This window comes from Protopterus annectens, chromosome 6.part0 (genome assembly GCF_019279795.1).
Source record: "Protopterus annectens isolate FY-2018-M chromosome 6.part0, PAN1.0, whole genome shotgun sequence".
Lineage (NCBI taxonomy): Eukaryota > Metazoa > Chordata > Ceratodontiformes > Protopteridae > Protopterus > Protopterus annectens.
In genome coordinates, this window is record NC_056737.1 from 1,383,473,523 (window position 1) to 1,383,497,745 (window position 24,223).

Here is a 24,223-nt window from a genome sequence, read left to right on the forward strand (position 1 = left end):
TTTTCTACCCAATGATCTTAATCTACACCATAATGCAATTCAATATTTTAAACAAATGAAGTAATCCAAAGCACTTCCTTTATTTGCAGCTTATATTCACTTCATCATAAGAATATCTTGTCTAATTTAAGGATGAGTGTGTGTGTGTGTGTGTGTGTGTGTGTGTGTGTGTGTGTGTGTGTGTGTGTATCTAATACACCTGACAGGAAGAAATGTTTCATTGAAGTTAAAAACAATTGAAATGAAACTAATGTTCATTTCACAAAGCTCCTTGACTCTTTGGGTCAAATATCAGTGATATATCTATCACAGCTCCCTATTTAAATGTCAGGACTTATAAAATCAAGTCCAAAAATGTGGAAAAAGAACAGAAAATAAAGGAGAAGGGCAAATATTGAGAACCACTTTTCTTCTTTAAGCTTTTTTGTTGCGGGGGTGCAATCTCCCATGCACACCCCTGAATTTATATACACCAACTCTGAGATCACCATATATCAGAGAAAAGGGAATATTCTTCTGAGAAATTACATTTTCAGACTAGCATGTATAAGTCTGGATTTTATTATAGGTTCATAGGTTCATAGGTAGGTACTAGGCTATTGGCCCTAGGGCCTATATAAGCCTAGCCAAAAAATGTACCCTGGCTTTCCCCACCCAAGAAAATTATTTTCCTGTGCCCCTGTCAAGCAGAGCCACAGAAGTGATCCCTGGGGTGAATTTCCCATTTCCCATTCAATCATCAAGATTTTTCTTGAAGAGTGCTAATGAGGAGCTCTGTTTGACATAGATAGGTAGTCTGTTCCAGAGTATGGGAAGTCACTGGGACAGGAATCTATCCCTACAGCATGTTCTGTTTATTGTGGTGACAAGGTTTAGGTCCCTAGAGCGTGTAGCTTGGAGGGGTTGGGATTTCTTTAAGTGGAGCATGTCCAACAGCTCTGGGTTTGACATAGCTTTGTATGATAGGCAGAGATCGCCCCTGAGTAGGCGATATGCGAAGGAGTAAAGCTGTAGTGTTTTGAGACGGTCTGCGTAGGGCATCTGTTTGAGGCCAGTAATCCTCTTTGTGAGGTATTTCTGTGGTCTTTCCAGTTGTTGTAGATGTCTTGTGAAGTACATACCAAAAGGGGCATTGTACTCTATAATGGGTCTAATGAGTGATCAGTAGAGTGGAACAATGACCTCTTTTTTTCTGGATGAGAATCCTTTTGTGATGAGATGAGCCACCTAGAAGGATTTCCTGACCACTGTGGTGATGTGATTATCAAAGGAGAGACTACTGTCCACCTGTGTCCCAAGGTCTTTTATCACATTTTCAGCATTACGTAGACTACCAGCTATGTGGTAGTTCATGGGTACAGAGTTTTTACCAAAGGGGATGACAATACACTTTTTGGCATTAAGCTTCAGGCCATGGCTTTGACACCTGGTATCTGTCTCAGTGAGGCCCTTTTGTAGTTTGTCCACATCGTTAGGAGTTTTGATTATGGCTCTTAGTTTGCAGTCATCTGCAAACTTTGTTAGCCAAAGACCTTCTGTGTTAGCCTGCACTTCGGAGAAGTAGATACCAAACAGGAGAGGACCCAGGACTGAACCCTGTGGTACTCCACTTGTCACTGGTCTGAAGTCGGATTTGGAATCCGCTACTTTCACAGTGCGGGTTCTGTCCGTGAACCAGTTGGCAACCCATCTTGTGACATAGGGATTTATACCTAGTTTAGTGAGCTTATCTATAATTCCAGAGTGGGGGATGGTGTTGAAAGCCTTGGTGAGATCTAGATAAGCTGTGTGAACCATTTTACCCTCATCTATGGCTTTGGTGACTGCTTCAAAGAAGTCAATCAGGTTTAGGAGACGTGATCTGCCTTTTACAAATCCAAACTGGTTAGGGTCCGGAGTTTGGAGATTACCAATGTCTTTGTTTATGAGTTCCATGATGATACGTTCCATGGCCTTGTAGACCAGGCTCGTCAGGCTAATGAGGCGGTAGTTCCCAGTGTCCATCGTGGCTCCCCCTTTGTGGAGTGGGATAACCATCGCGGTGCGCCATTCAGTGGGTACAAAGCCTGAGGCGAGGCTATGATTGAACATGGCACTTAGGTAGGGTGCCAGTTCATTCTGTAGTTTGTGTAGAACGCAGCCTGGGATATTGTTAGGTCCCATGGATGCTGTGTTCTTGGCTTTGGAGAGTGTGTTTTTTACCTGTGCAGCTGTGATTATAGGAACTTTGCATTCTTCCTGTATAGAGATGGGCCCTCTAGGGGGTGAGAGGGGGGTAAAGTTAGCACTGAACCTATCTGCTAGGATGTTGGCAATATCAGTTGGTTCTGTATATTTAGTGCCATTGTGCTATAACTCAGAGCAGATCTGAGTGTTCCCATTGAGATTCTTGACATAGCTATAGAATGCTTTGTGGTTGTCTTTAGAGTCAATGGCAATTTTGTTTTCGTAACTAGCTTTGGAGGATTTTATGAGGGATCTCAGCTTCTTACTGAGGTTGATCAGGGAGTTTCTCCAGTCATGGGATTTTACTCTTTTTTGCAACAGTTTCTTTCTTCTGTTGTAGAGTTTGTTTATGGCAGAGGACCACCAGATTGGCTTCCTTTTTTTGGAAGATAACATCTTGGTTCTATTAGGGATAGCATGATCCATGCACTCGTGTAAGTGCATATAAAGTGCATTTGTGTAGGATTTAGCAGTCATACCTCTATTGTCCGCCTGCATGAGTGTCATGAAGTTTGCCACTTCTGTCTTAAGAAGTGTGAAGTTGGCTTTGGAGAAGTTTTTTACAATGGTTTCCCTAATTGGGGGTGGGGGTGGGATGTGGCTGTCTAGGCTGATTAGCTTGTGGTCGGATCTGACCAACGAGGAATTGACCTCTGGTGTGGAACACCGGTTTCCCATGTTGGTAATGACCAGGTCTAGGATATTGCTGCCCCTGGTGGGGGTGTGAATAAGTTGATCCAAGGCGTTGGAATTTATGAATTCTAGAAAACGTTGAGCAAAAGAGTTGGTACATGAGTAGTTTTCCCAGTTAATGGTGGGGTTGTTGAAATCGCCCATTATTAGGGTGTTGGGTTGTACCCTAATACTTTCCAGTGTATCAAGAAATGAGGAGTGGGAATCCAGGGGCATGGTGGGGGGTCTGTAGCAAGCTACAATTTGGATTGCGGTCTTGCCCAGAGTTAGTTGCACTTGGATAATCTCAGATGCATTATGCTGTGCAACTAGCCTGGAGGTGTGGATATCCTGAATTTGATTCAATAATCAGATAAAGGGATTCAGCATTGCTGCTCTTGGCAATTCAGAAAGCATCAACCATTTCTGAGTAAATCTGTTAATTTGTGAAAAATACTGCATTTTTACAAGGAACCGAGTGTAATCAAACAAATCATTATGTCCTCTGGCTGTACCAATGTCAAACACTAAATGGAAATAAGCTGATAACAGTAATGCCACCTAGCTAAATACCTAAATGTAGTGACAGCATGCATTGTATAGTTTTGTCACAGATGTTTCTTCCACTTTCCTTTAAAGACACACATACTCAATGCATACAGATGCTTCATTATTTTGGGTATACACAGATGTGATATAACACACAGATGTAATATTGTACACAGACATGGTACAGTACACAGACAGCACGTGGTATAATACGTAGATGTGGTACTGTATACAGACATAGTGTGGTACTGTAGGATGCTGTCAGCATAATCAATTAATTGTAACAGAAAAACACAAATTCTAACAGATAAATCAATATATGCTGTTCACTCTACCATTAACAGTAAGTGTAAGGAATATTAAAGGAATAGTCCCATAACAACTATGATCATGACCTGGAGTCAAAATGTCAAAATGTGATGCATTTAAATATAGCATTAAGTTCAAAGTCCACTGTTTAAAAGAAGAATCATGATACATAAAATACTAGTTAGCTAATTATCATTAAATTACCTTTTTGTTTTGGTTTTGCAACATCTTTTGTTCTCTTCACATTCCTGCTTGCCATTTTCAGTAGCATATTCCGTCTCAGTAAAGGACATATTCATTTCTGACAGTAGGTGACAGGAATGCTATACGTTCAGTCCCCATTCCCATCCCCTAAACTTAGTTCAACTTGTAGCACTAACATTTGATGCCAGTACAAAGGTGGCACTTCACAATGATGGTGTTATCATTCCAGTGATGCGTTAAACTGAGGTATGTTGTCTGACTGCTGTGATGGCTGCTCAGGTGAAGACTTAGTGATCCATGACACTTTTCAAAAAAGGAGTTTGGACTCTTCCCAGGGTCCTGATCAGATTTCTCCTTGTTTGTCTAAAAATAACATGAATTTCTCAGCTTACTGTGGTATACTGGGATACACATTGTATTTAAATGACTATTGTACATGTATACATTCATGCATGTTCACTGAATGTGCAGACACACACACACACACACACACACACACACACACACACACACACACACACACACACACACACACACAATACAAACACTGGGGAATCCAAAGCTAATGCACTAGCAAAAATAACCAATTAAAGTAAAAATAATGGCTGAAGATGATACCCCTACAGTCAGTACAGAAAGCTGATCCAGCTATGTTTTCCTGGAACAGACACCAAACTGAACTAAAGTGATCAACCCAGAGGACGCAACAAACCAGGAGTTTGATGATGTCATTAAAAGTCAGTTTTATTGAGCAGATTGAATTTAGGCATATCCGAATGGTTTGAGTGAAACATGCAGAATCCAGGGGAGTAAAGCACTGGCTAGGAAGAACACTCTGCATTCTGTCAAAACTAATATTCTGAATACATTTCAGTACAGATGGCTACATCTGTTTTGACATAAGATAAAGGCTTTGCACCAGACTTGTTTTACATTAAGTTACTTTGACATTGCAATGGATCTGAAAGAATATTACTATATTGATGAGGAAAAGGAGAAAGAAAAATGATATCTTGGCAACCTTGTTCAAACAAAAGTAATTCCGACATGCCAGTTTCAGCAGAGTATACTACTAGTTATCAAAACCACTAACTCCTTAAAGATCTGTGCTACAGACAAATCAAAAACCTTCACAGCAACAGCAAGACCCAAATCTAGTGAATGCAGCATATATACACATTATAAGTAAGTTTGTAGAACAGAATGCAGTGAAGTTTGTACAATTACTGCTGTTATCCTCATGTGGATCTTCATTATCTGAACCACTCAGGAATGTGTGTGTGTGTGTGTGTGTGTGTGTGTGTGTGTGTGTGTGTGTGTGTGTGAGACTCTACAATTGAACTATGTATGCTGCCTGTGAGTTAAGCATTAAAATAAATAATACTTAGGAAAGAAGTACATGCAGTAATAACACCTGTACATAATTCGTCTGCCATTTGAAAACAGATGTGCTGAAATCAATTATTTCTAAACATATGCAGTAACACAATGTATATAGGATGCATCTGCCAGTTTGCAATAAACACATGCTGAAAGCACAGTGATAAATTAACATCTGTGTCAAATGCACACACACACACACACACACACACACACACACACACACACACACACACACATGCCTGTACACGCACATGAACATGCAGCTAACTATATCTCTGTCTAGCTAGTTGCCACTCTCTGTGTCTTTATATATAAAATGAGAAAGAGAGAGACAGCTTAATGTGTTTTACATATTTATATATCCATAAATATATCTTAATGATTTATTTTAACAAACCAGACAGAGTATCAATGGACACTGACATTTGTTTTCATTTTAAAATGTTCAGTTTCTGGTGATTAATAGTTATTATTAGTTCAGTACCTGTAATTATGGAAACAAGTGAGCTTGTGCAGTTCCTGGATACGGATCCAAATCAAGGTTACCACCGCCTTCTGAGTCTCCCATCTCAGAGGTAAAGGAAGGCACACTGCAGGCCTGAGAATTGTAGCCTGAAAACCTGAAAGACCTGCTTAGTAACACCCACTAAACCATCTGCTACCGGCTCTAGTTAATTACATCACTGCAAGTTTTTTCTTTCATAATCACTGAAGGCTGTTGTAACAGGGTGTGTAAGCAGAACAAACCTTCAGACAGAAAGTGCAGTCTATGTGAGGAAAGGCAGCATTTAATGAAATTCCATATCCACAGAACACTGTGATGCCGTGCTTATAGAATGCTTTAACCCCACCCAGTTGTTGTGAGAAACTGACACATCAGTCTCTGTAGTCTGTATGACAAAAGATGCACACATTTTGCTGTGGAAGACTTTTTATATAACTAACACCCCAAAATGATTCATAATGTTACTATATCCTGATTTTGCCCCATAAAATGGCCTTGAACTTGTGAGGTTATCCATTATCCCCAAGTGTAATAAACAGTTTAAAGTTCTCAGGTCTTTAGAATGTGCATGAACATTTATTTGGTTGCATGAGTTGTTTTGGTGACTGCAGTACTAAACAAAATCTGCATCCCATTAAGAGGACAGTCAGCTAAAACAACATTGCTGATATACATCCTGTACACTCATTTATAATATTTTGTCTTGACAGTCAAACACATTAGATGCTGATTACAATGCACGGCTCATAGTACTATAGATCTAAATTCTCACTGAAGTTTGACTGCGTCTCAAAAACTGTGAGAAATGAATGAATCAGGAAAAGCTATAAGAACCACTAACTACTGCTGCAGTAACATGAATGCAGTCACTCAACTCTTTCTTCCTGCAAGCATTATGGGCAGCATCCCTTTGTATCTATTTTCTTTGAGAAACAAACACTATCTAAATAAACATGGAAACATGGATTCTAACATATATGTGCCTTGTGACCTGCATACTTCCTAATAAGTGAAATAATGCATATCCAGCTGTATCAACAGCTTTTTTCTCCCCCTTTATTAAAAAATGTCTAAAAAAAAGTCTCATTCATTTTAGAATATGTGATCAGTTTTCAACTCAAATAACTTCATGAAGGCTGTTCTGAGTAGCCGCTATGTCTCCTATTAAAATAATTCCTCGCCTCTCCCTGAGTTATCCACATATTCTAATTGTGCTCTTCCAGTCTCATACATCTAGTATATTATTTTGAAAGACCTTTTTGTTGTAACCAAGTAAACACACACTTTACAGCATATATCAAATGCATAATGTACATCTATTAAGGCGAGATGTTTCATACTGTTTTATTGCTGTTTGTACATTATAAAAAGGCATGTTCCAGTTTGTTATGACATAGCCACATATGCTCTATTACCTACATGCACCACACCTACTCTTCCGTTACTCAAGTTCCTTAGGGGGATTAAGAAACTTACTCAGTACACTTTGTAGATGATAACATTTGCTTCATTGCACATTGTTACATCTGCACAAAGCAAAATCTTTGGTATAACATGTGATCAAAATACTTTCCATTGAAACTCAAGGGCAAAGTTTAATGTAGGTCCAGCACAAGATTGTGTTCTACTTTCTACATGCACTCAGCACCCTGCAGTTCTGAGATGTGTTTTAACATGGGTCCAGAAGAAGAAGATGTGGCTGATATAGTATAGTCAATGAATGTAATCACGAGTGCTTTGACCACTTTTTGACAAGGTGTTTCAGTGTTTTTACCTTGACTGACCCTTGCATTTAAGAGATGACAAGAGGGAAGAGAAGAATGATTCTGCAATGTCTGCTTACCTTTCCTAGAGAAGAAGATGTGGGGTGTGCTGGAGAGGGTCTGCCTGAAATGTGTCAGACTTCTCCAAGGCATGAAATGGGGCAACAGCTGAAATGAGTGATGGCTGGTCATAAGACAGGCAGCATACCTCTCAACTGTACAGACTTTTGCAGAATGTCCAGATTTCTGCCTCATATTTTTGGTCTGTTTTTCATAAAATTGTGGTTTTCTGGCAGAAAAGTTGGTAAACCATTGAATGTTGAAGTAAGAAAATCTTGAGAGGCATTTGAGTTTCATACCCTTCAGAAAATTCATGCTAAAGCAAAACCCATTATTCTATCAACTTCCTAAGGAACAACATTTAAAAAGTTTCTCTATTGTTGGTCCTTTGTCTCCCATTATTTACAGCTTTACCCAGATGTTTTGTTCTACGAGGTTGAGAGGTATGGACTTGGCAGGGCTGCCTTCCTTGTAGGACCATTGCACAAATCCCTATGTCATATTACCAAGCATGTTGTCTAAAGGTTAGGCTGCATTCCTAAAATTCATTTTTGGGAGCAGCATATGTGATGTTGCAGGAGATTCTACTCCTTTCTACCTGCCATACTGCAACTTCCTTAGTTATCCCAGGTGCCTGACAGTCAATGGCCTTCAAGAACCACTGAATATGGAGATCCTGAAAATTAAGAGAAGCAAAGGGTTTCAGATCAAGCTGCAGTGAAAAAGTAGGGAAGCAAACACTTTAAAGTGTATGGTCATAACATTTACATATTTGTGATGAAGAAACAAATTCATCCATTTAAAAATTCCATTAAAGTTTGGGATAATGTAGGCTCACTGGAATTCAGTTTGGAGAAGGGGAGGCAAGCTTGTGAGGTCCTGCATGTACTGAACCTTGGAGAAACATGCCTATCTACACAGCACGAGCAGCATACAGTGAGCATCATTGGCAATTTACTCGGGTTAGACTTGCTAAGCTGTAACCAGGCAGATTGTGTGCACATTGGAAAAGGGAGGTGTAGACATATGCCAGTACCATATCTACTGTGATTTTCTTGATATTAGCAATTTCTGCGAAAATATGTAGATTGTATATGGAAGATTGAAAGCATTACCAATCCATTAAATCCATATTCAGTGGTACTTAGAAGATACATTCAAACAACCTTCCTATCAAAAATCATTATGGAAATTCACTGTTTCCATGATACACATTCATAAAGTAGCATAAAGCTTAAAACCTGGAAAAATGATCCAACTCAGGGTTCCTTCCATATCTGCTGATTTACAAAGGAAAGTGTTTTGTGCTCATCTCCACCATTACTTCGTTAACCTGCCTTTCTGTCTTCCTCCCTCCATCTACATTTGTTTCAATATTTGTCTTTGCTTTGTCCCTCCAGTCCCCGTTTCTTAATTTTGATCCATTCATTCGTGGACTTCATAAAGCCATACTATACTCCCTATGCAAGCTGCCTCTACCTATGCCTTCATGCTGTGTAATCCATATCTGCCTCTTCCTTTGCTGTATCTTCTACTGCTATACTGCTTCCTGGTTATCCCTTTCCTCATGATTCTTGCATCCTTGCTATCCCTTCCTTGGCTGCAGCCTCTGAAGAAGTACTTTATATTGACAACTTGACTTCCTAGCTGCACAGACATCAGTATGCACTACAACCCCCTCAACAAGTTTTTGAGTCACACCGGGAAATCAAACCCCACATGTATAATCCATCTCTCTCTCTCTCTCTCTCTCTCTCTCTCTCTCATTCTCATATTTTCCCAGGCTTCCCACCTGTCTTGCCCTCTATCTCTCTCTCTCGCTTTTAGAGCAATTGCCAGTACTTGTTCCTCATTGTTTATGCATTTTCATTTGCCATTTTCCAAGTTATTTTCCTGTTTCCTACATATACAATAAAATAATACACCAAGCATTGCACAGGAATGTGGAAACCTTATTTCTAAGTGTTGCAGGAAATTCAGCATAGTTCAGCTACACTGAGTACAGTTCCAATGCAGTACTAAGGATTTAGATGCATATTTAGTGTCTTTTATGATCACTATGGAACACTGTTTTTCTTGCACAAATTGCTCTGAAATACTGTTTTAACTTAACCCAAGACAATTAGTAAATACAGTTATTTTGATTCAGTAAGTACCTGAAAGCACTATACATTTCTCAGGAGTGTTAGTGATTACCGTAATGCCTCTTGAAATCTGATTATAGCAATTTTCTACTTAGTAAGTGGCTGGATCTTACTTATCTGCCTCACTTACCTTACCTTGCTCTCACAGTCTGTTAAAATGCTAGGTAATGATATAACCGGTTCTCCATTCAGTTCTCCAAGAATTTTTTATGAGACATCAAATTGTACTGCTTTACCCATCCTTAGATTCTGAAGTTCTTACATGACAATTTCTTCAGTCAAAGAGTGAAAGAAAAGGCAATACTTACCCACCCTTTAATGGTCCTTTTTTGACTGGATGTGATAAATTCCCTTTCTCCTCCTTTGTGAATACTGAGCTGTATTAATATTGTAATCCTGTGATTTTTTTCTTCCAAACTTCTGCCCATTTTACAAAGCTAAACAATTTCTTTTTTTATCTTTGCTTGTTCATCTATAGGCCCATAACATGTTTAAAATGTTTTATCTGACACTGGACTATTTTTTTCATTATGCAACCTTATTTATCTGATGACATTTCCTGTTACTTTCGGTTTTGAATATTGTTGTGCATCTTCCTACTATTTCTTGATTGTGTGTTTTTCAGAACATCAGATGGTGCCTCATTTAGAAGTAAGAATTCTCCTTTCTATTTTCTTTAATCTATGTATTTGTTCTACATAAGGACGTGTTGGTTTTCTGATAGCCGTTTACGGTTTTATACTTGTAAATACTTTCCCGAGCAGTACCTCTTTGGTTTTTCTGACAGCAGTTTTTACTTTTATGTTTGCAAATACTTTCCTTAACAGTACCTCTTAAGTTTTGTGATAGCAGTTTTCACTTTTATGTTTGCTAATACTTTACTGAGCAATATCTCTTTATTTGAAACCTGCCTTCCTCATGTCCAGAATTCTTAATTTGACTAGCTTGGCACTGTAATTCAGTTGACTGGGAACCACACCGTCCAGTACACTGAAATGCTTTTTAATTATAACAAACTGAAGTACCTTCTGGCAACCAGTATGGTTTTGTGAAAGTATTTCAGACACTTGCAATTGGTACACAATTGTTATTAACAAAATCACTCTTAATCCTGGCACTTAAAGTTTAAAATAAAGCTTAGACATCATTATGGCATACAACAGGTAGTACTGAATGAAGACCTCAGAATAGAGATACAGTTACCCAGAAAGGCATCCGATATAATATTAAAGCAAACAAACATGATACTTTACAATTTAAATAAAACAATAAAAATAAATCTGAATAATTCTAATAATAAAACTTCAAGGGAAAACAATTAGAATTAGAAAGTAACATGAAATACACAGTCAAGCCAGAAATACCAAAGTACGAAAATAATTCTAAAAACAAAGTTTTGAAGCTTTAATTGTTAGATTCTCACTTAACAAAATAAAGAACTTTTGAGATGTATACATAAATTTAAAGGAATGAGCAAATGATGCTTTAGATCAAATACTACAAATATGCAATAACATCCATTCAAGGTAAATCACACACATAGTCTTTCTTGTTTGATTTCCCTAGTTCTATGGCATCTTAAAGTTCAGACCTCTTTTTTTAGCACCTGACATGCCAAAATGCAGTACCCAGTACAGTTTACTGATGAAATGTATTTATTTCATTTACATTCCTTAAGTTTTCTTTCTGCGTTAATATACTGATCTCAGTGGACCAATTAAAGGCACAGCCCAGGGGATTATATCACAATGTAATAGAAGCACAACAAAAACAAGTTATATACAAAATTAGATACAAATGTAAGAATTATGTACATTAGAACAAGCATAAATGTAGAACAGTGTACTCAGAAATGAAGCAATACAATTTTTGAACCAATGTACATTCTAGAATGTAAAATACAAAGGAAAGAGAGAGAGACAGTGAGATGGGAGACAGACAGATGAGAGAGACAGAGAGAAAGAGAAAGTGAGGAAGATGGCTTTATTGGAGGAGAATGTGGGAATGGATGGAAGGAGCTTTTACTCTAACTCCAGCTTAAGTGATGTGCCCTGTTTAGGGTGGTTAGCTTGAATAAGCAGGTGTTTTTTTTTTCAGTCGAGTTCTTAATTTGGCATAAAAGTGGAGTTATGTTAGATTAATTAGAATTGAGTACCAGAGTTTTGAAGGCAGTGTGGAGAAAGCTTGATTGGAGTGAGGTAGTTTAGCTGCAGACATTAGTCGAATGGGAGTACATTGTATTGTGCTGATCATTTGTATTGAAGAAGAATGACACCAAATGTTAATTCTTCCTTTTTCATCAAACGGTACCTTCCCTTCTCTTTAATGAAACACCAAGAGTGCCCCATAGAATGAAAATATGACTGAATGATTATGCCATTTGTTTTGCACATTAATCTTCTTGGGTTTGGTTTGTCTTGAAGGATCACATTATTTCATTTTTTTATGTTTCCCATAATCCAATGCATTGTGCTGACAAGGAAGGATTGGTACATGTCAAATGTATATTACCAATATATGACAAACTAATAATGTAGGTAACCAATTCCAGCTTCAAGGCCACTAAAAAGTCTTAAACCTGATAGACAATTAGCATTAAACCTCAAGTAAACTAAATCATTATGCTACATGTCTGATACTGAACAAAAGCATTTCAGATATGCCTGAAAAGGTAATTTCCAGCGTATCATGTTTTTTTTCTCATCCTATATTGTTTTTACTTTCTTTAATCCCACTGCAATGGTGCGGATGTTAAGAAAGATATGCATTTGATTTTGTAGTTACTCTGAGCAGAAGTATCTGTAAAAATCGTGTTATTTTATTGTGGAAATTGTCTGAAGCCTATGCTACATGATATACATGCTTTTTGGTTGTGGTAGATCAGCAGGTACATGGATACATAACTACATCTAAGACACTAATTCTAAAAACAGGATCAGCAAAATATTTATTACACAGTATATACCACTACTGAGATAAATCTAAATATAAGCTGTTATTCATAACTGAAAGACTTTAAACCTTGGGTAGAAACAATGACTTTAAGTGACATTTCTGAGTTGGTTGTCCTACTAAACATTGAGTAACCATTGTTCAAAGTAACATCTTATCACCCACACTGAAATAAACTACAGCTTGGTGAGACTTGTTTGTTACAGAAAACAATTGGCTTCATGGGTCTGTATTTAGTGATTGAACAGAACATTCATCATACAGCCATTAATTGCACATAGACCATTGAACCATCCCTTCATTAAAAGGCTGATCATACATAATTTCATCACACAATCAAAGCTGGCTAGCATGAAGGGAGCAGAACAAATTAGGTAGTTACCAGTAACATAGGGATAAGAAAATCTGTCCTTTCCTCACTGTAGTGTGATCTCGGAATTGGAATATATAATTAGTGGGGGTATGGAGGGCACAGCCCCCCAAGTAAGGAAGGTCCAGTGTTCACCAAATTTTCTTTCACACCTCCTGCTAGTTATATATACCAACTCTAAGATAGCACTACACTGGGGAAAGGGCAGGTTTCCTTATCCTCTGTTACCAGTGAGTACATTCTGCATTCCATTCCCTTCATTTTGACCAACTACGATTGTTCGATGTAATTTTTTACAATCATTTGGCCTTCCAATGAAGAGATGGTTTGATGGTTTATGTGCAAGAAATGGCCATTCAATTAATGTTCTATTGGATCACTAAACATGGACCCCAGTTTTACTGCCAGCAAAGATGAAAATTTTTTTTAAGTTTTCTATTTTTCTCAATAGTTTTGCTAATCCAAAGTAGCTCAACTATTCTTTGAAAGCAAACAGTCAAAAGTAACTTAGTGCTTTATAAAATGAATAGAACTACTAACGTCTGATTGGACAATGCATTCCTCTAATAAAGTATTCTAGAAGCATAAATTCCCCCCAAAATAATTACTTCCAAATTCCTCCAAAGACTAATCAAAACACTTACCACTCAGCAAGGTCATACATTAAAAACAGAGCATTTGCCTTTTTTCTACTTGAAAATCTTCAGTTAGCTGTTGATATTAAAACAGAACCAAAAATAATTAAAACCAAGTAGTGCATTGTTATTTCTCTAATTATGAGACTACATACACACACACACACACACACACATATATATATATATATATATATATATATATATATATATAAATATGTATTGATAAAATAGCCATGGCTTGCAGTTCTTTATTGTATTTACCAATTGTTAAATTAGTTTTGAGAATTTACCCTTTGGTAAAAACTCTATACCCATGAACTACCAGGTAGGTGGTAGTCTACTTAACACTGAAAGTGTGATAAGAGACCTTGGGACACAGATGAAAAGTAGTCTCCACTTTGATAATCACATTGCCACAGTGGTCAGGAAACCTTTCTACATGGCACTCCTCATCACAAAAGGTTTCTCACCCAGAAAAAAGAGGTAATTGTTCCCCTCTACTCATCACTCATTAGACTCATTATAGAGTACAACGCCCCTTTTGGTATGTACTTCACAAGACATCTACAACAACTGGAGAGGACCACAGAAATACCTCACAGAGTATTACTGGTCTCAAACAGATACTCTACGCAGACCATCTCAAAAAACTCCAGCTTTACTCCGTCGCATATCGCCTACTCAGAGGTGATCTCTGCCTAACATACAAAGCTATGTCAAACTCAGAGCTGTTGGGCATGCTCCACTTAAAGAAATCCCAATCCCTCCGAACTACATGCTGTAGTGTCCTAAACCTTGTCACCACAATAAACAGAACATGACTATTTCCTTGATATTTTTGTCAAAATTCACATGGCTGTGCTATGCAGTAAATGAAAAAAAAATTGCACCCCTTCCACTTTCATTTCATTTCTGTTATCTACTTTATTCATATGAGGGTTATGGTGGAGCTGATACTTAAGCATACAGAGGGCTCAAGTTAAGAAATTATCAATGTATAAGATACCCATCAGTGACAGGATGTGCCTATGTACTAATTGTTGTTCTGAATATAAGCCAGTAATTTGGAGGATCGACCATTCACCCATGCACATCGCTTGATATCTGAGGAGACCTTAGCACTGAGCAAAAGTTCATATAGATACAGGAAGGCTATGAAAATTCCACGCAAAAGGTACTCCAGCAGGGAACCAATGAGAAGACATAAGCACTGTGAGGCACTAATAGTTGGTTGCCAAACCATTACTAAAATACTTCATCTCTACTTCCTGCCTTTGTTCCTACTCTTCATCTGGGATGTAGTTTCTCTTAACATCCTCATCACCTTCTTATTCCTCCCTTTAAAGCATGAAATCACTTAATCTGCTTATCCCCTTGAAATACTTCATTTTATTGTACTTCTTAAACTACTATACCTACTTCTAGTTAGCACAACCAAATTACCATTCTATTGCTACTTTTTTATTAACATTCAAACTTGCTTATCTCCTCTAATACCTCAAATTCTGTTGTTCTTGTTAAATTTCTCTTACCCATGTGATACACCACTCTTCTATCTGTGAAGTGTCAATACATGGCTTGTAAATTTAATGTTTTTGAATATTAACACAAATGTTATTATACTGACTACTCTGCTGTGCATTCACTGACTGCATTATAAAATGTGTTAATGTAAATATAGATTGCATTAGATACGATGGACGTTCCTGATAAACAAATGTTAATAAACAAATAAATAATGCTAAGGGCTTCATGTCTGCATTGCCATAAAGATAAACATTCTATTTCAAGTGTATTTAATTTGGGTCTATATTATATGAACGAAAGTTCATATAATCGATCACTCTAATGAGTGAAAAATCACAGAAATCGAACACCCCCCACTAAATATATATTCCAACTCCGAGATTGCACTGCAGTGAGGAAAGGGCAAATACTCCAATCTTCACTGTACTGCAATCCTAAAGCATGCATCTCGATTTCTGGGATTTTCACTCATTAGAGCTATTGATTATATGAACTATATAATATAGACCCTTTAATTCCGGAAGTGATCCCCTTGTACCAGTTTAACTCAAATACTCTGCAAGCCTGCCACTGAAATATGTCTTTCAGCTGCACTAAAGAAAAACATTTTATTTCAGATACATTTAATCCTGGGAGAACTCCCTGATATCACTGTGTGGTAGTACTCTGTTTGTATCTGAAACATATTTCTTGCTGCTCAGCAATGGACATTGTTTACAATATGCTTCTTTCAAAGTTTGAATAATTAAAGTTGTTGAATCATGTATATTCTATGTTTAAGGTGGCCACAGTTTGAAAATCAAGTTGGTTGCAGTCCTGAAAACATTGCACATGTATTTTGGTGTGTTAAGTTTATGCTTTATATTTGCTTTCAAATATAATGGCAGGCACGTAGGTATTGCTTCCCAACTGGGATTGATGTGTCATGTGACCATGCATTCTAAGTTGGTCTGAATTGAGTTTCTGGGCAATAAACCTAGAGTTTACCAATTCCCACTTACTTATCTTGAAAACGTGTATTTTCCCAAGTGCATGTACAGTATACACATTCAGTATTTTTTTAGGAATTAAGAGTTTAATTCTGCTGTAGCTTTCAATACATGGGATTGAATTAATAGTTAAAGAGAAGTCTGTAAGTAACCCATGTGCAAGAAGAAATGTATTTTAAAAAAACACAGAATGCAACTTCAGAAAGAAGAATGTGACTAAAAAGATTTTGAAATGTCATAACTTTGATGTTATACATAAAGCACATGAAATTATGGTATGGAATTAAAAAAATCTCAATCATACAAAGTCTGTCCTTTGACATTCAATCGCATTAACTGTGTACAAGGCCCTTCCTCTACGTAAGAAATGAACAAAGGTGAGGAGGTGCCATATCATAATGTAGAATTCTGTCTGCTCCTCCACTGTTACTGTTCGAGCCCTTTGTATATTATGAACAGGTGATGGGTGCTGAAAATGAATTTATACTATATATATATATATATATATATATATATATATATATATATATATATATATATATATATATATATATATATATATACACACACAAATAAATGTATTTTCTACAGTGATACTCTTAAAGAGCTGCAGTTCCAGTTTTATACACACACAAACACACACAGCTTAAAACAGTACCTCATCAAACTTTAGTCACAACAGCGAATGTAGAAAGAATGACCATTTTATAACAAATCAGAAATTATCAAAAAAAAAAACTAAAATTAAAATTAAACTATTAGTCATTCTTACATTCTCACATATTATCTAAAAACTAGGCATAAGGCAGCAATCTGCTATACCTATCCCCTTTAAGAAAAATGTAGAATCTGCTTACAGTTGAAAACTGGCACAAAAACATTATGACTACTTTGCCCAACACCTTGCTGATAATCAAATAAGAATGACCACCAACCACAGTGGGCACCAAGGTCCTTCCAAACAAATGAACATACAAAAAACATCAGATGGATCCAGAAACGACAGCATGGCTTGTAGATGAACCCGTCTTTAATTCACAAAAAATATAAGGACATAAGCACTTTCGTAGTATCACTACTTCATCAGATTTTGTTATTGTGATTTACATCTGATGAAGTAGTGATACTACGAAAGCGCTTATGTCCTTATATTTTTTTGTGAATTAAAGACGGGTTCATCTACAAGCCTTGCTATCGTTTCTGGGTCCACCTACTGTTTTTTGTATACCTTACTGATAATGTTGCATTTTTGAATAATTTATGTCATCTATAGAATGCATTTGTATTGTATAATCAATTTAGACCTTTCCAATCCTCTGTCTATTCTACTGCTGTAATGTAGTGTTGAGCAACTTTCAGTGCTCACATCAATTTTTAAAACAAGTAAGGGGAGAACACCTTGTTTTATGAAGCATACGATTCTCAGTTAGAGTGTCTTCTGTGTGGCGACATGCGTGAATGGGCGTTCTCTCGTTGAAGGTTGTGCGTTAGGCCCGGCAAGCCAACACGTCAAATATCTACTGCCAATCATTAGCGGACCGGAGTTTCACTGTGGCGACCCCTAACTGGGAAAAGCCAAAAGAAACAAAATGAAGCATATCTTCCATAAGGGAGTCCTCTGCCTTTAATATCATTTACCTTTATACATGTCCAGTGATGTCCTACCCTATAGTAACAGTATGCAACCTTATCAAACTGATGGGTAAGGAACTGTATGGAGCAAAAGAATATAACCATGTGTTTGTAGTTCCCAGAATGTGGGCACAGAAACCAGCAGCCAGCAAGAAATGTAGTGCATTGTTATTCACCTAAAAGGGTAGGAGAAACCATTTATGGACACTGGCAGGGTGCATAAAAGTAAGGGATAGCATCTCAGGTGCTCACAAGCAAATAAATGATGAAACTGCAGCTTCTTACCCTTAACAAAAAGATGGGAGGGGTAACGGGACAGTACTAGTTTTACAGCAGTAGAAAGAAATTAGAAAATGAAGATAAATGGATTGCGTCATTGCATCTTGGAATGGAAGGAATAAGAAAATAGGAAAAAGGGAGCACAGGCCACTCTGCCTTCTATAATCAAGTATACACTACAATTTATCTACAATTATCTGTTCATATGAATGATCAAAAGCTGCTTAAAACACAAAAATCATTAGAAAATGAGTAAGCAAGGCTCAGCGTGACACCAAAGTCTGAGCACAAACACTTCCAAGTACCCATGATTCACACAAGTACATATAACTAAGTAGTTTCAGAGCATGAGCAGGACGTCCACATTTTTTTTAAGATAATATCGAATGGACAGGAGAATACACACACTAATAAGTGGCACTGAACTTCTGATGCAAATTCAGGATAACTTTGCTAAGCTATTTTATTAAATATACAAGCTTGTGAAAGCACCTACCAGTTCATTAAAGCATGATCACGCTCAAACAGTAAAACTACCCTGGCCATCTAGTACACATCAACGGTCAAGGTCAGGAAGTGCAGCCACAATTAGTGCATTGTGTCTGTTCTTTACTGCCACATTAAAAAGGAAAAATAAGCCAGACTCTGACTTGTAAATGGTTTGATCTTTCTCTGGCTCTCAAGCAGTGCCAGCAGTTATTCTGTAAATGAAAGCAAAGAAGAAAAAAAGCAGTGTCACAAATGCAAAGCAGACATTCTACCCTGGCAGTCAAGCACAGTTACACTTCCAGGTGAAAACAGAACACCTTGAAACTCTAAGAGACCCACTGAAGAATTTTAATAGCTAACTTTTTGTAAAGCCTTGTCATCTCTTGACATTTTGAAAGGCCTCCTGTAATGTTTGCTAAATTACCTTTTGAAACCGGACACATCTTATCTGCTTGTTAAATGTCTCTCTTAGCTTTAAGACACAGACATTTTGGATACTAATAAAGGAAAAAATATGCTGAATAAATATAAATATAAATGACGATAGAGAAAACATTTACAATCAAGTTCAGAATTATACTGGTTAAAAAAAACTTGGATTTTTGCTGGGTAGTGTCAAGTGACAAATATGAGTGACAATACATAAATTTAAAATTTTATTCATTATTTACTACTGCAGGATAGGGCAGCCACGGTGGTGCAGCGGTTAGCATTGCCGCCTCATAGCAAGAGGTTCTCCAGTTTGATCCTCGGCTGGGGTGCCTTCTGTGCAGAGTCTGCATGTCCTCCCTGTGGCCATGTGGGTTTCCTCCCAAAGACATGCTGCAGGTGGATTGGACACTCTAAATTGGCCCTAGGTTTGAGTGTGGGCATGTGTGTGCCTTCTGTGGAAGGTTGGGCGCCGGGCTGCCAACTCGATACCATAAAACTCCACTGCCAATCATGAGCGGACAGGTGATCTTCTGTGGCGACCCCTAACCCAGAAAAGAAAAATATTTACTACTGCAGGATGATTAAAAACATGATTGAACAGAATTTTAAACACAATAGCTTTGATGTTATCATAAATACGAGGCAACCAATAATTGGGTGCATTCCAAAAGCTTGAAAAATCCAGTTGTTTGAAAACACACCTATTTCAACAGATCTTATTCAAAAATCCAGAACGTACACAGTTTTCTGCAGTTTCCACAACCCTTACAAATAAAATGTCTCACACACACCATACCCAAACAAACACTAACCCTAAAAGCTTAAGATAGTCCTAAACAATAACACCCAAGTTAAAATTAACTCCCAGCCGAAATTTATACTATGTCATAACCCTAAAACTAACATAGGCCCTAAGAGTACCCTAACACTAAATCTAACACTGCATCCTAATCTTAAAATTAACCATAACCCTGAACACACCTCAAAACTAAAATGAATCCTAAATTTTACTTTAACTTTAAACCTAATACTAATCTTAAAAGTAACCATGACTCCCAAACTAACCTTCATCTTAATAGCAAATGTTAGCTAAACGTTACCTCTAAAGCTAAATCTAACCCTAAACCAGAAAGTGCCCAAACTGAAAATTAACCTTGACCTAACCCTAACCCTAAAATAACCATAAAACTAGACATTAATGTAATGGTCTGGAAAAAATCATACTATGTGAGCAAGTGTCAAAACTTCTACTGTGTAAATATGTTTCTAGTAGTAGTGTATGGTTTTCTAAACTTTGTAGTCAAGTTCTTGATGTTAATCTCTATCATCCTATGTATTTTTATTAGCTTAACGGAGCTTATCTCCCCGGGCCTCTACTGAAAATGGACTTATATCCAGTTGGACTAGACCAGTCAACAAATGTAAAATAAAATAAATAAATAATAAAGTGTTAGTCTGAGAAAGCTGCAGTTTATCACATTTTTTTGTCAGCAGGTCTACAGATATTACTACAGAAATATCACAGGTTTCCTATAGTCAACAATACAACAGTATGGGGCTGGCTCTGTCACAGATGCTGTGCTTTTCATTTTGTTCTATTCACTTAAAGAACACGGTGAAGGTGAGTTTTGTTTTTGTTTTCTATTTGTTTACTTTTCTTTGACATTTTATGACCTTGGGGTTGATATGCAGGACCCCCCTCCAGGCAAAAATAAATTGTTTACCAGTGTTGTTCAATGTGTGTCACTGCTTTGAGAATACAATGTACTGAAGTTTTACATTATTCTGTTGCAATTAATTGTGTGATGATTAAATGGCATGCAATTAACCTATTATATCCCTAATAGGTTATAGTACCTTAAATGTAACGTCACAAGTAGCCCTAATTGTAAACAAACCATCCCCCAATTCTAATATAATCCAAGCCCTAAGCTCTAAGCTAATGTCAATCACTTCTTACTATACAAAGTAAAATTCAAACAGCTGCACCTCTAATTTGGAAAGTAAAATTAAAAAAATATCATCTGTATATTTTTTGCAGTGGCTTTCCACAAAAGTATGACCAATGTGACTTTTACATTTGCAAATATCTAGGTCTCCCTTCCAGCATGCCTTGTGTAGTTTAAACATTTTATTGTCATCAGAATGGATGACCTCAGTGTCTAAGACTATTATATGACCATTCTGGTCATTCTCTCTGTGAGCAAGAGTTACGTGGCAGTTATGCTTGATCATACTGTAAGGTGGGTAGTATTTTTTTTTATTATGCCCTTACCATTTACTTCTACTATCTAATTTTTGATGTCAACTTAGTCAACAGTGTGCACTTCTATGTCGTATTTAATCTGGCCTATCTGCCATGCACTTGCAGCGTTGGTAGAGTGGAGGCACATCAACCATGCCAACACATTGTGTTTTATAGAATCTAAATAAAAGTCACAAAAATAGTAAATCATCAATTAAAATGTTTTTTGCACTGGGAAACTATTACCCTACAGCACCCAACTATATTAACTATGAGGCTGCTGAACCTCAAGGATAAAGGCATACTTCTTTACCATCAACAGTGAATTACCTTGGAGTTAATGTATTAACTCACTCAAATAAACACACTTCAGTGTTTCAGGTTCTACAGCATTGTTCTTGATAACAACAGAGTAACAGAATGACATACCCATATTGATGTCTTAGAAAAATTGAACCAATTGTTGGTCAGTCATACCCTCCACCATGTAACTTGTTATGTTACCAGGAGATGGTCCATTAGTATAACCGAGTCCTGCTCAGCATATACAGGAACATTAAATCAGCACCATCAAAGCAAGCAGCATTTTAGTCAGTGTACAGAGTCTTACTGCAATGAAATACTTGAATAATCCAATGCTCTGAATGTGACCAAACCTTACTGGTTGATAATGGGAGGAAATAACTAGAGAGGGGAAACATGATAGAATGGGAAGACACCAAGAATTTATTTGGACTGCAGGTTAGAGATTGCCTTTCATATCATGGATTAATATCAGAGTATAGGCAAAGAGAAAGAAATAGTGTGGTCCTAAACCAAAGATCAGCACTGGTAGAGGTTTTAATAGAATCTAGAAGAGAAGCTGCCATTAAAAAAGGAATAATTAGTACAGCATATAAAATATTGCGTGATAACTATAAGAATCAATGAGAAGAGGTTACAAAGGATTGGGAAGAGAGATTGCATAATCAATTCACAAAAAAAAATGGAACAAAATTTAGAAGATTTGCATGGAAATGTTTACTTAGATATTTTTATACCTCAAGTAGGCTCCAGAGAATCTTTCCTCAGGCAAACACTAAGTGTTCGAGGTGTGAAGGGGAAGAAAGAGGCAATTGGAAACATATTTTCTGGGAGTGCAGTGAGTTTGAGGACTATTAGGATTTTCTGCGTAATGTACTGTCGGGGAAACTGGATGGGCAAATTGGTCTGACAAGGGAGATGATTTTTCTGAGCTATGATACAGAATCAAAATTGCCTAAACATCATAAGGTCTAGGTGTGTGTAATAATGGTGGCTGCCAAAAAAGCAAAAACTACAAAATCAAAATCAAAATCTAAACCAACTATACTGGAAACAGTGAATATAGTAGCAGAGATAAAACAAGTGGAAGTGAGATCTTTAGAAAAGGGTAGGAGCAAACTACACAGGAAAAATGGGAATTGTCGGAGCATACAAGGGTAGAATTAGGATTAAAAGGCAGCAGGACTTAAATGATATATGGAATGTCTGAGTGAGAAAGACTAGGTAGATTATACGTGATGTATAATGTTTGTAATTGGGAGTGTGTCAGTATGGCTTGTGATGTAAAATGCTTGCAATTAGGATTGTGTCAGTGTGGCTTGTTTTCATTTATGTAAATGTATGATTGCCTATGCAGTAAGTGATGGTTTAATGAAGATGTTTCTTGTTTAAATAAAAAAAGAGCAGTAACTGAATAATTTATGTAATATTGCTTAGGTTATATTGTATATAGGAAAATATGTGAAGTACAATGTTTGTTATGTTTATATAGATTGATTACGTTTACATGAATGTAAATTTGCCTACATCATAAGTCATAATTCAATAAAGGTGTTTGAAAAAAAATAACCTTACTGGTTAAAACACAGAAAAGTAAGAGATCATCCTTCAGGTGATAGTCATTTTCCCTCATGCTCTTTAAGTCTATACCCTTCAGGTAACAATAGCCATCGCCCTCATGCCCTTTCAGTCTATACCCTTCAGGTAACAATAGTCATTACCCTCATGCCTTTCAGTCTATACCCTGCAGGTAACAATAGCCATCACCCTCATGCCCTTTCAGTTTATACCCCTCAGGTAACGATAGTCATCACCCTCATGCCCTTTCAGTCTATACCCTTCAGGTAACAATAGCCATCGCCCTCATGCCCTTTCAGTCTATACCCTTCAGGTAACAATAGCCATCACCCTCATGCCCTTTCAGTCTATACCCTACAGGTAACAATAGCCATCGCCCTCATGCCCTTTCAGTCTATACCCTTCAGGTAACAATAGCCATCGCCCTCATGCCCTTTCAGTCTATACCCTTCAGGTAACAATAGCCATCGCCCTCATGCCCTTTCAGTTTATACCCTTCAGGTAACAATAGCCATCGCCCTCATGCCCTTTCAGTCTATACCCTTCAGGTAACAATAGCCATCGCCCTCATGCCCTTTCAGTCTATACCCTTCAGGTAACAATAGCCATCGCCCTCATGCCCTTTCAGTCTATACCCTTCAGGTAACAATAGCCAACTCCCTCATGCCCTTTCAGTCTATACCCTTCAGGTAACAATAGCCTTTGCCCTCATGCCCTTTCAGTCTATACCCTTCAGGTAACAATAGCCATCGCCCTCATGCCCTTTCAGTCTATACCCTTCAGGTAACAATAGCCATCACCCTCATGCCCTTTCAGTCTATACCCTTCAGGTAACAATAGTCACCTCCCGCATGCCCTTTCAGTCTATACCCTTCAGGTAACAATAGCCATCGCCCTCATGCCCTTTCAGTCTATACCCTTCAGGTAACAATAGCCATCGCCCTCATGCCCTTTTAGTCTATACCCTTCAGGTA

General features: G+C 37.4%; 1 protein-coding gene across 3 annotated transcripts in view; it reads right to left on the minus strand.

Moving 5' to 3' along the window:
• Positions 1-24,223, minus strand: part of NCKAP5 (NCK associated protein 5) — a 1,523,932-nt gene that overhangs the window by 1,324,901 nt on the left and 174,808 nt on the right. The window contains exons 1-2 of one of the 3 annotated variants that reach the window (XM_044074932.1): positions 5,828-6,061; positions 3,961-4,323 (exon numbers count right to left, since the gene is read on the minus strand). The exons of 1 other annotated variant lie outside the window; for it this stretch is intronic. In XM_044074932.1, the coding sequence (XP_043930867.1) occupies positions 3,961-4,055 (95 nt within the window). In that variant the 5' untranslated portion in view covers positions 4,056-4,323; positions 5,828-6,061. Of the gene's footprint in view, positions 1-3,960; positions 4,324-5,827; positions 6,062-24,223 lie in introns of those variants that run through there. One more of the 3 variants, XM_044074933.1, reaches the window with a different exon arrangement.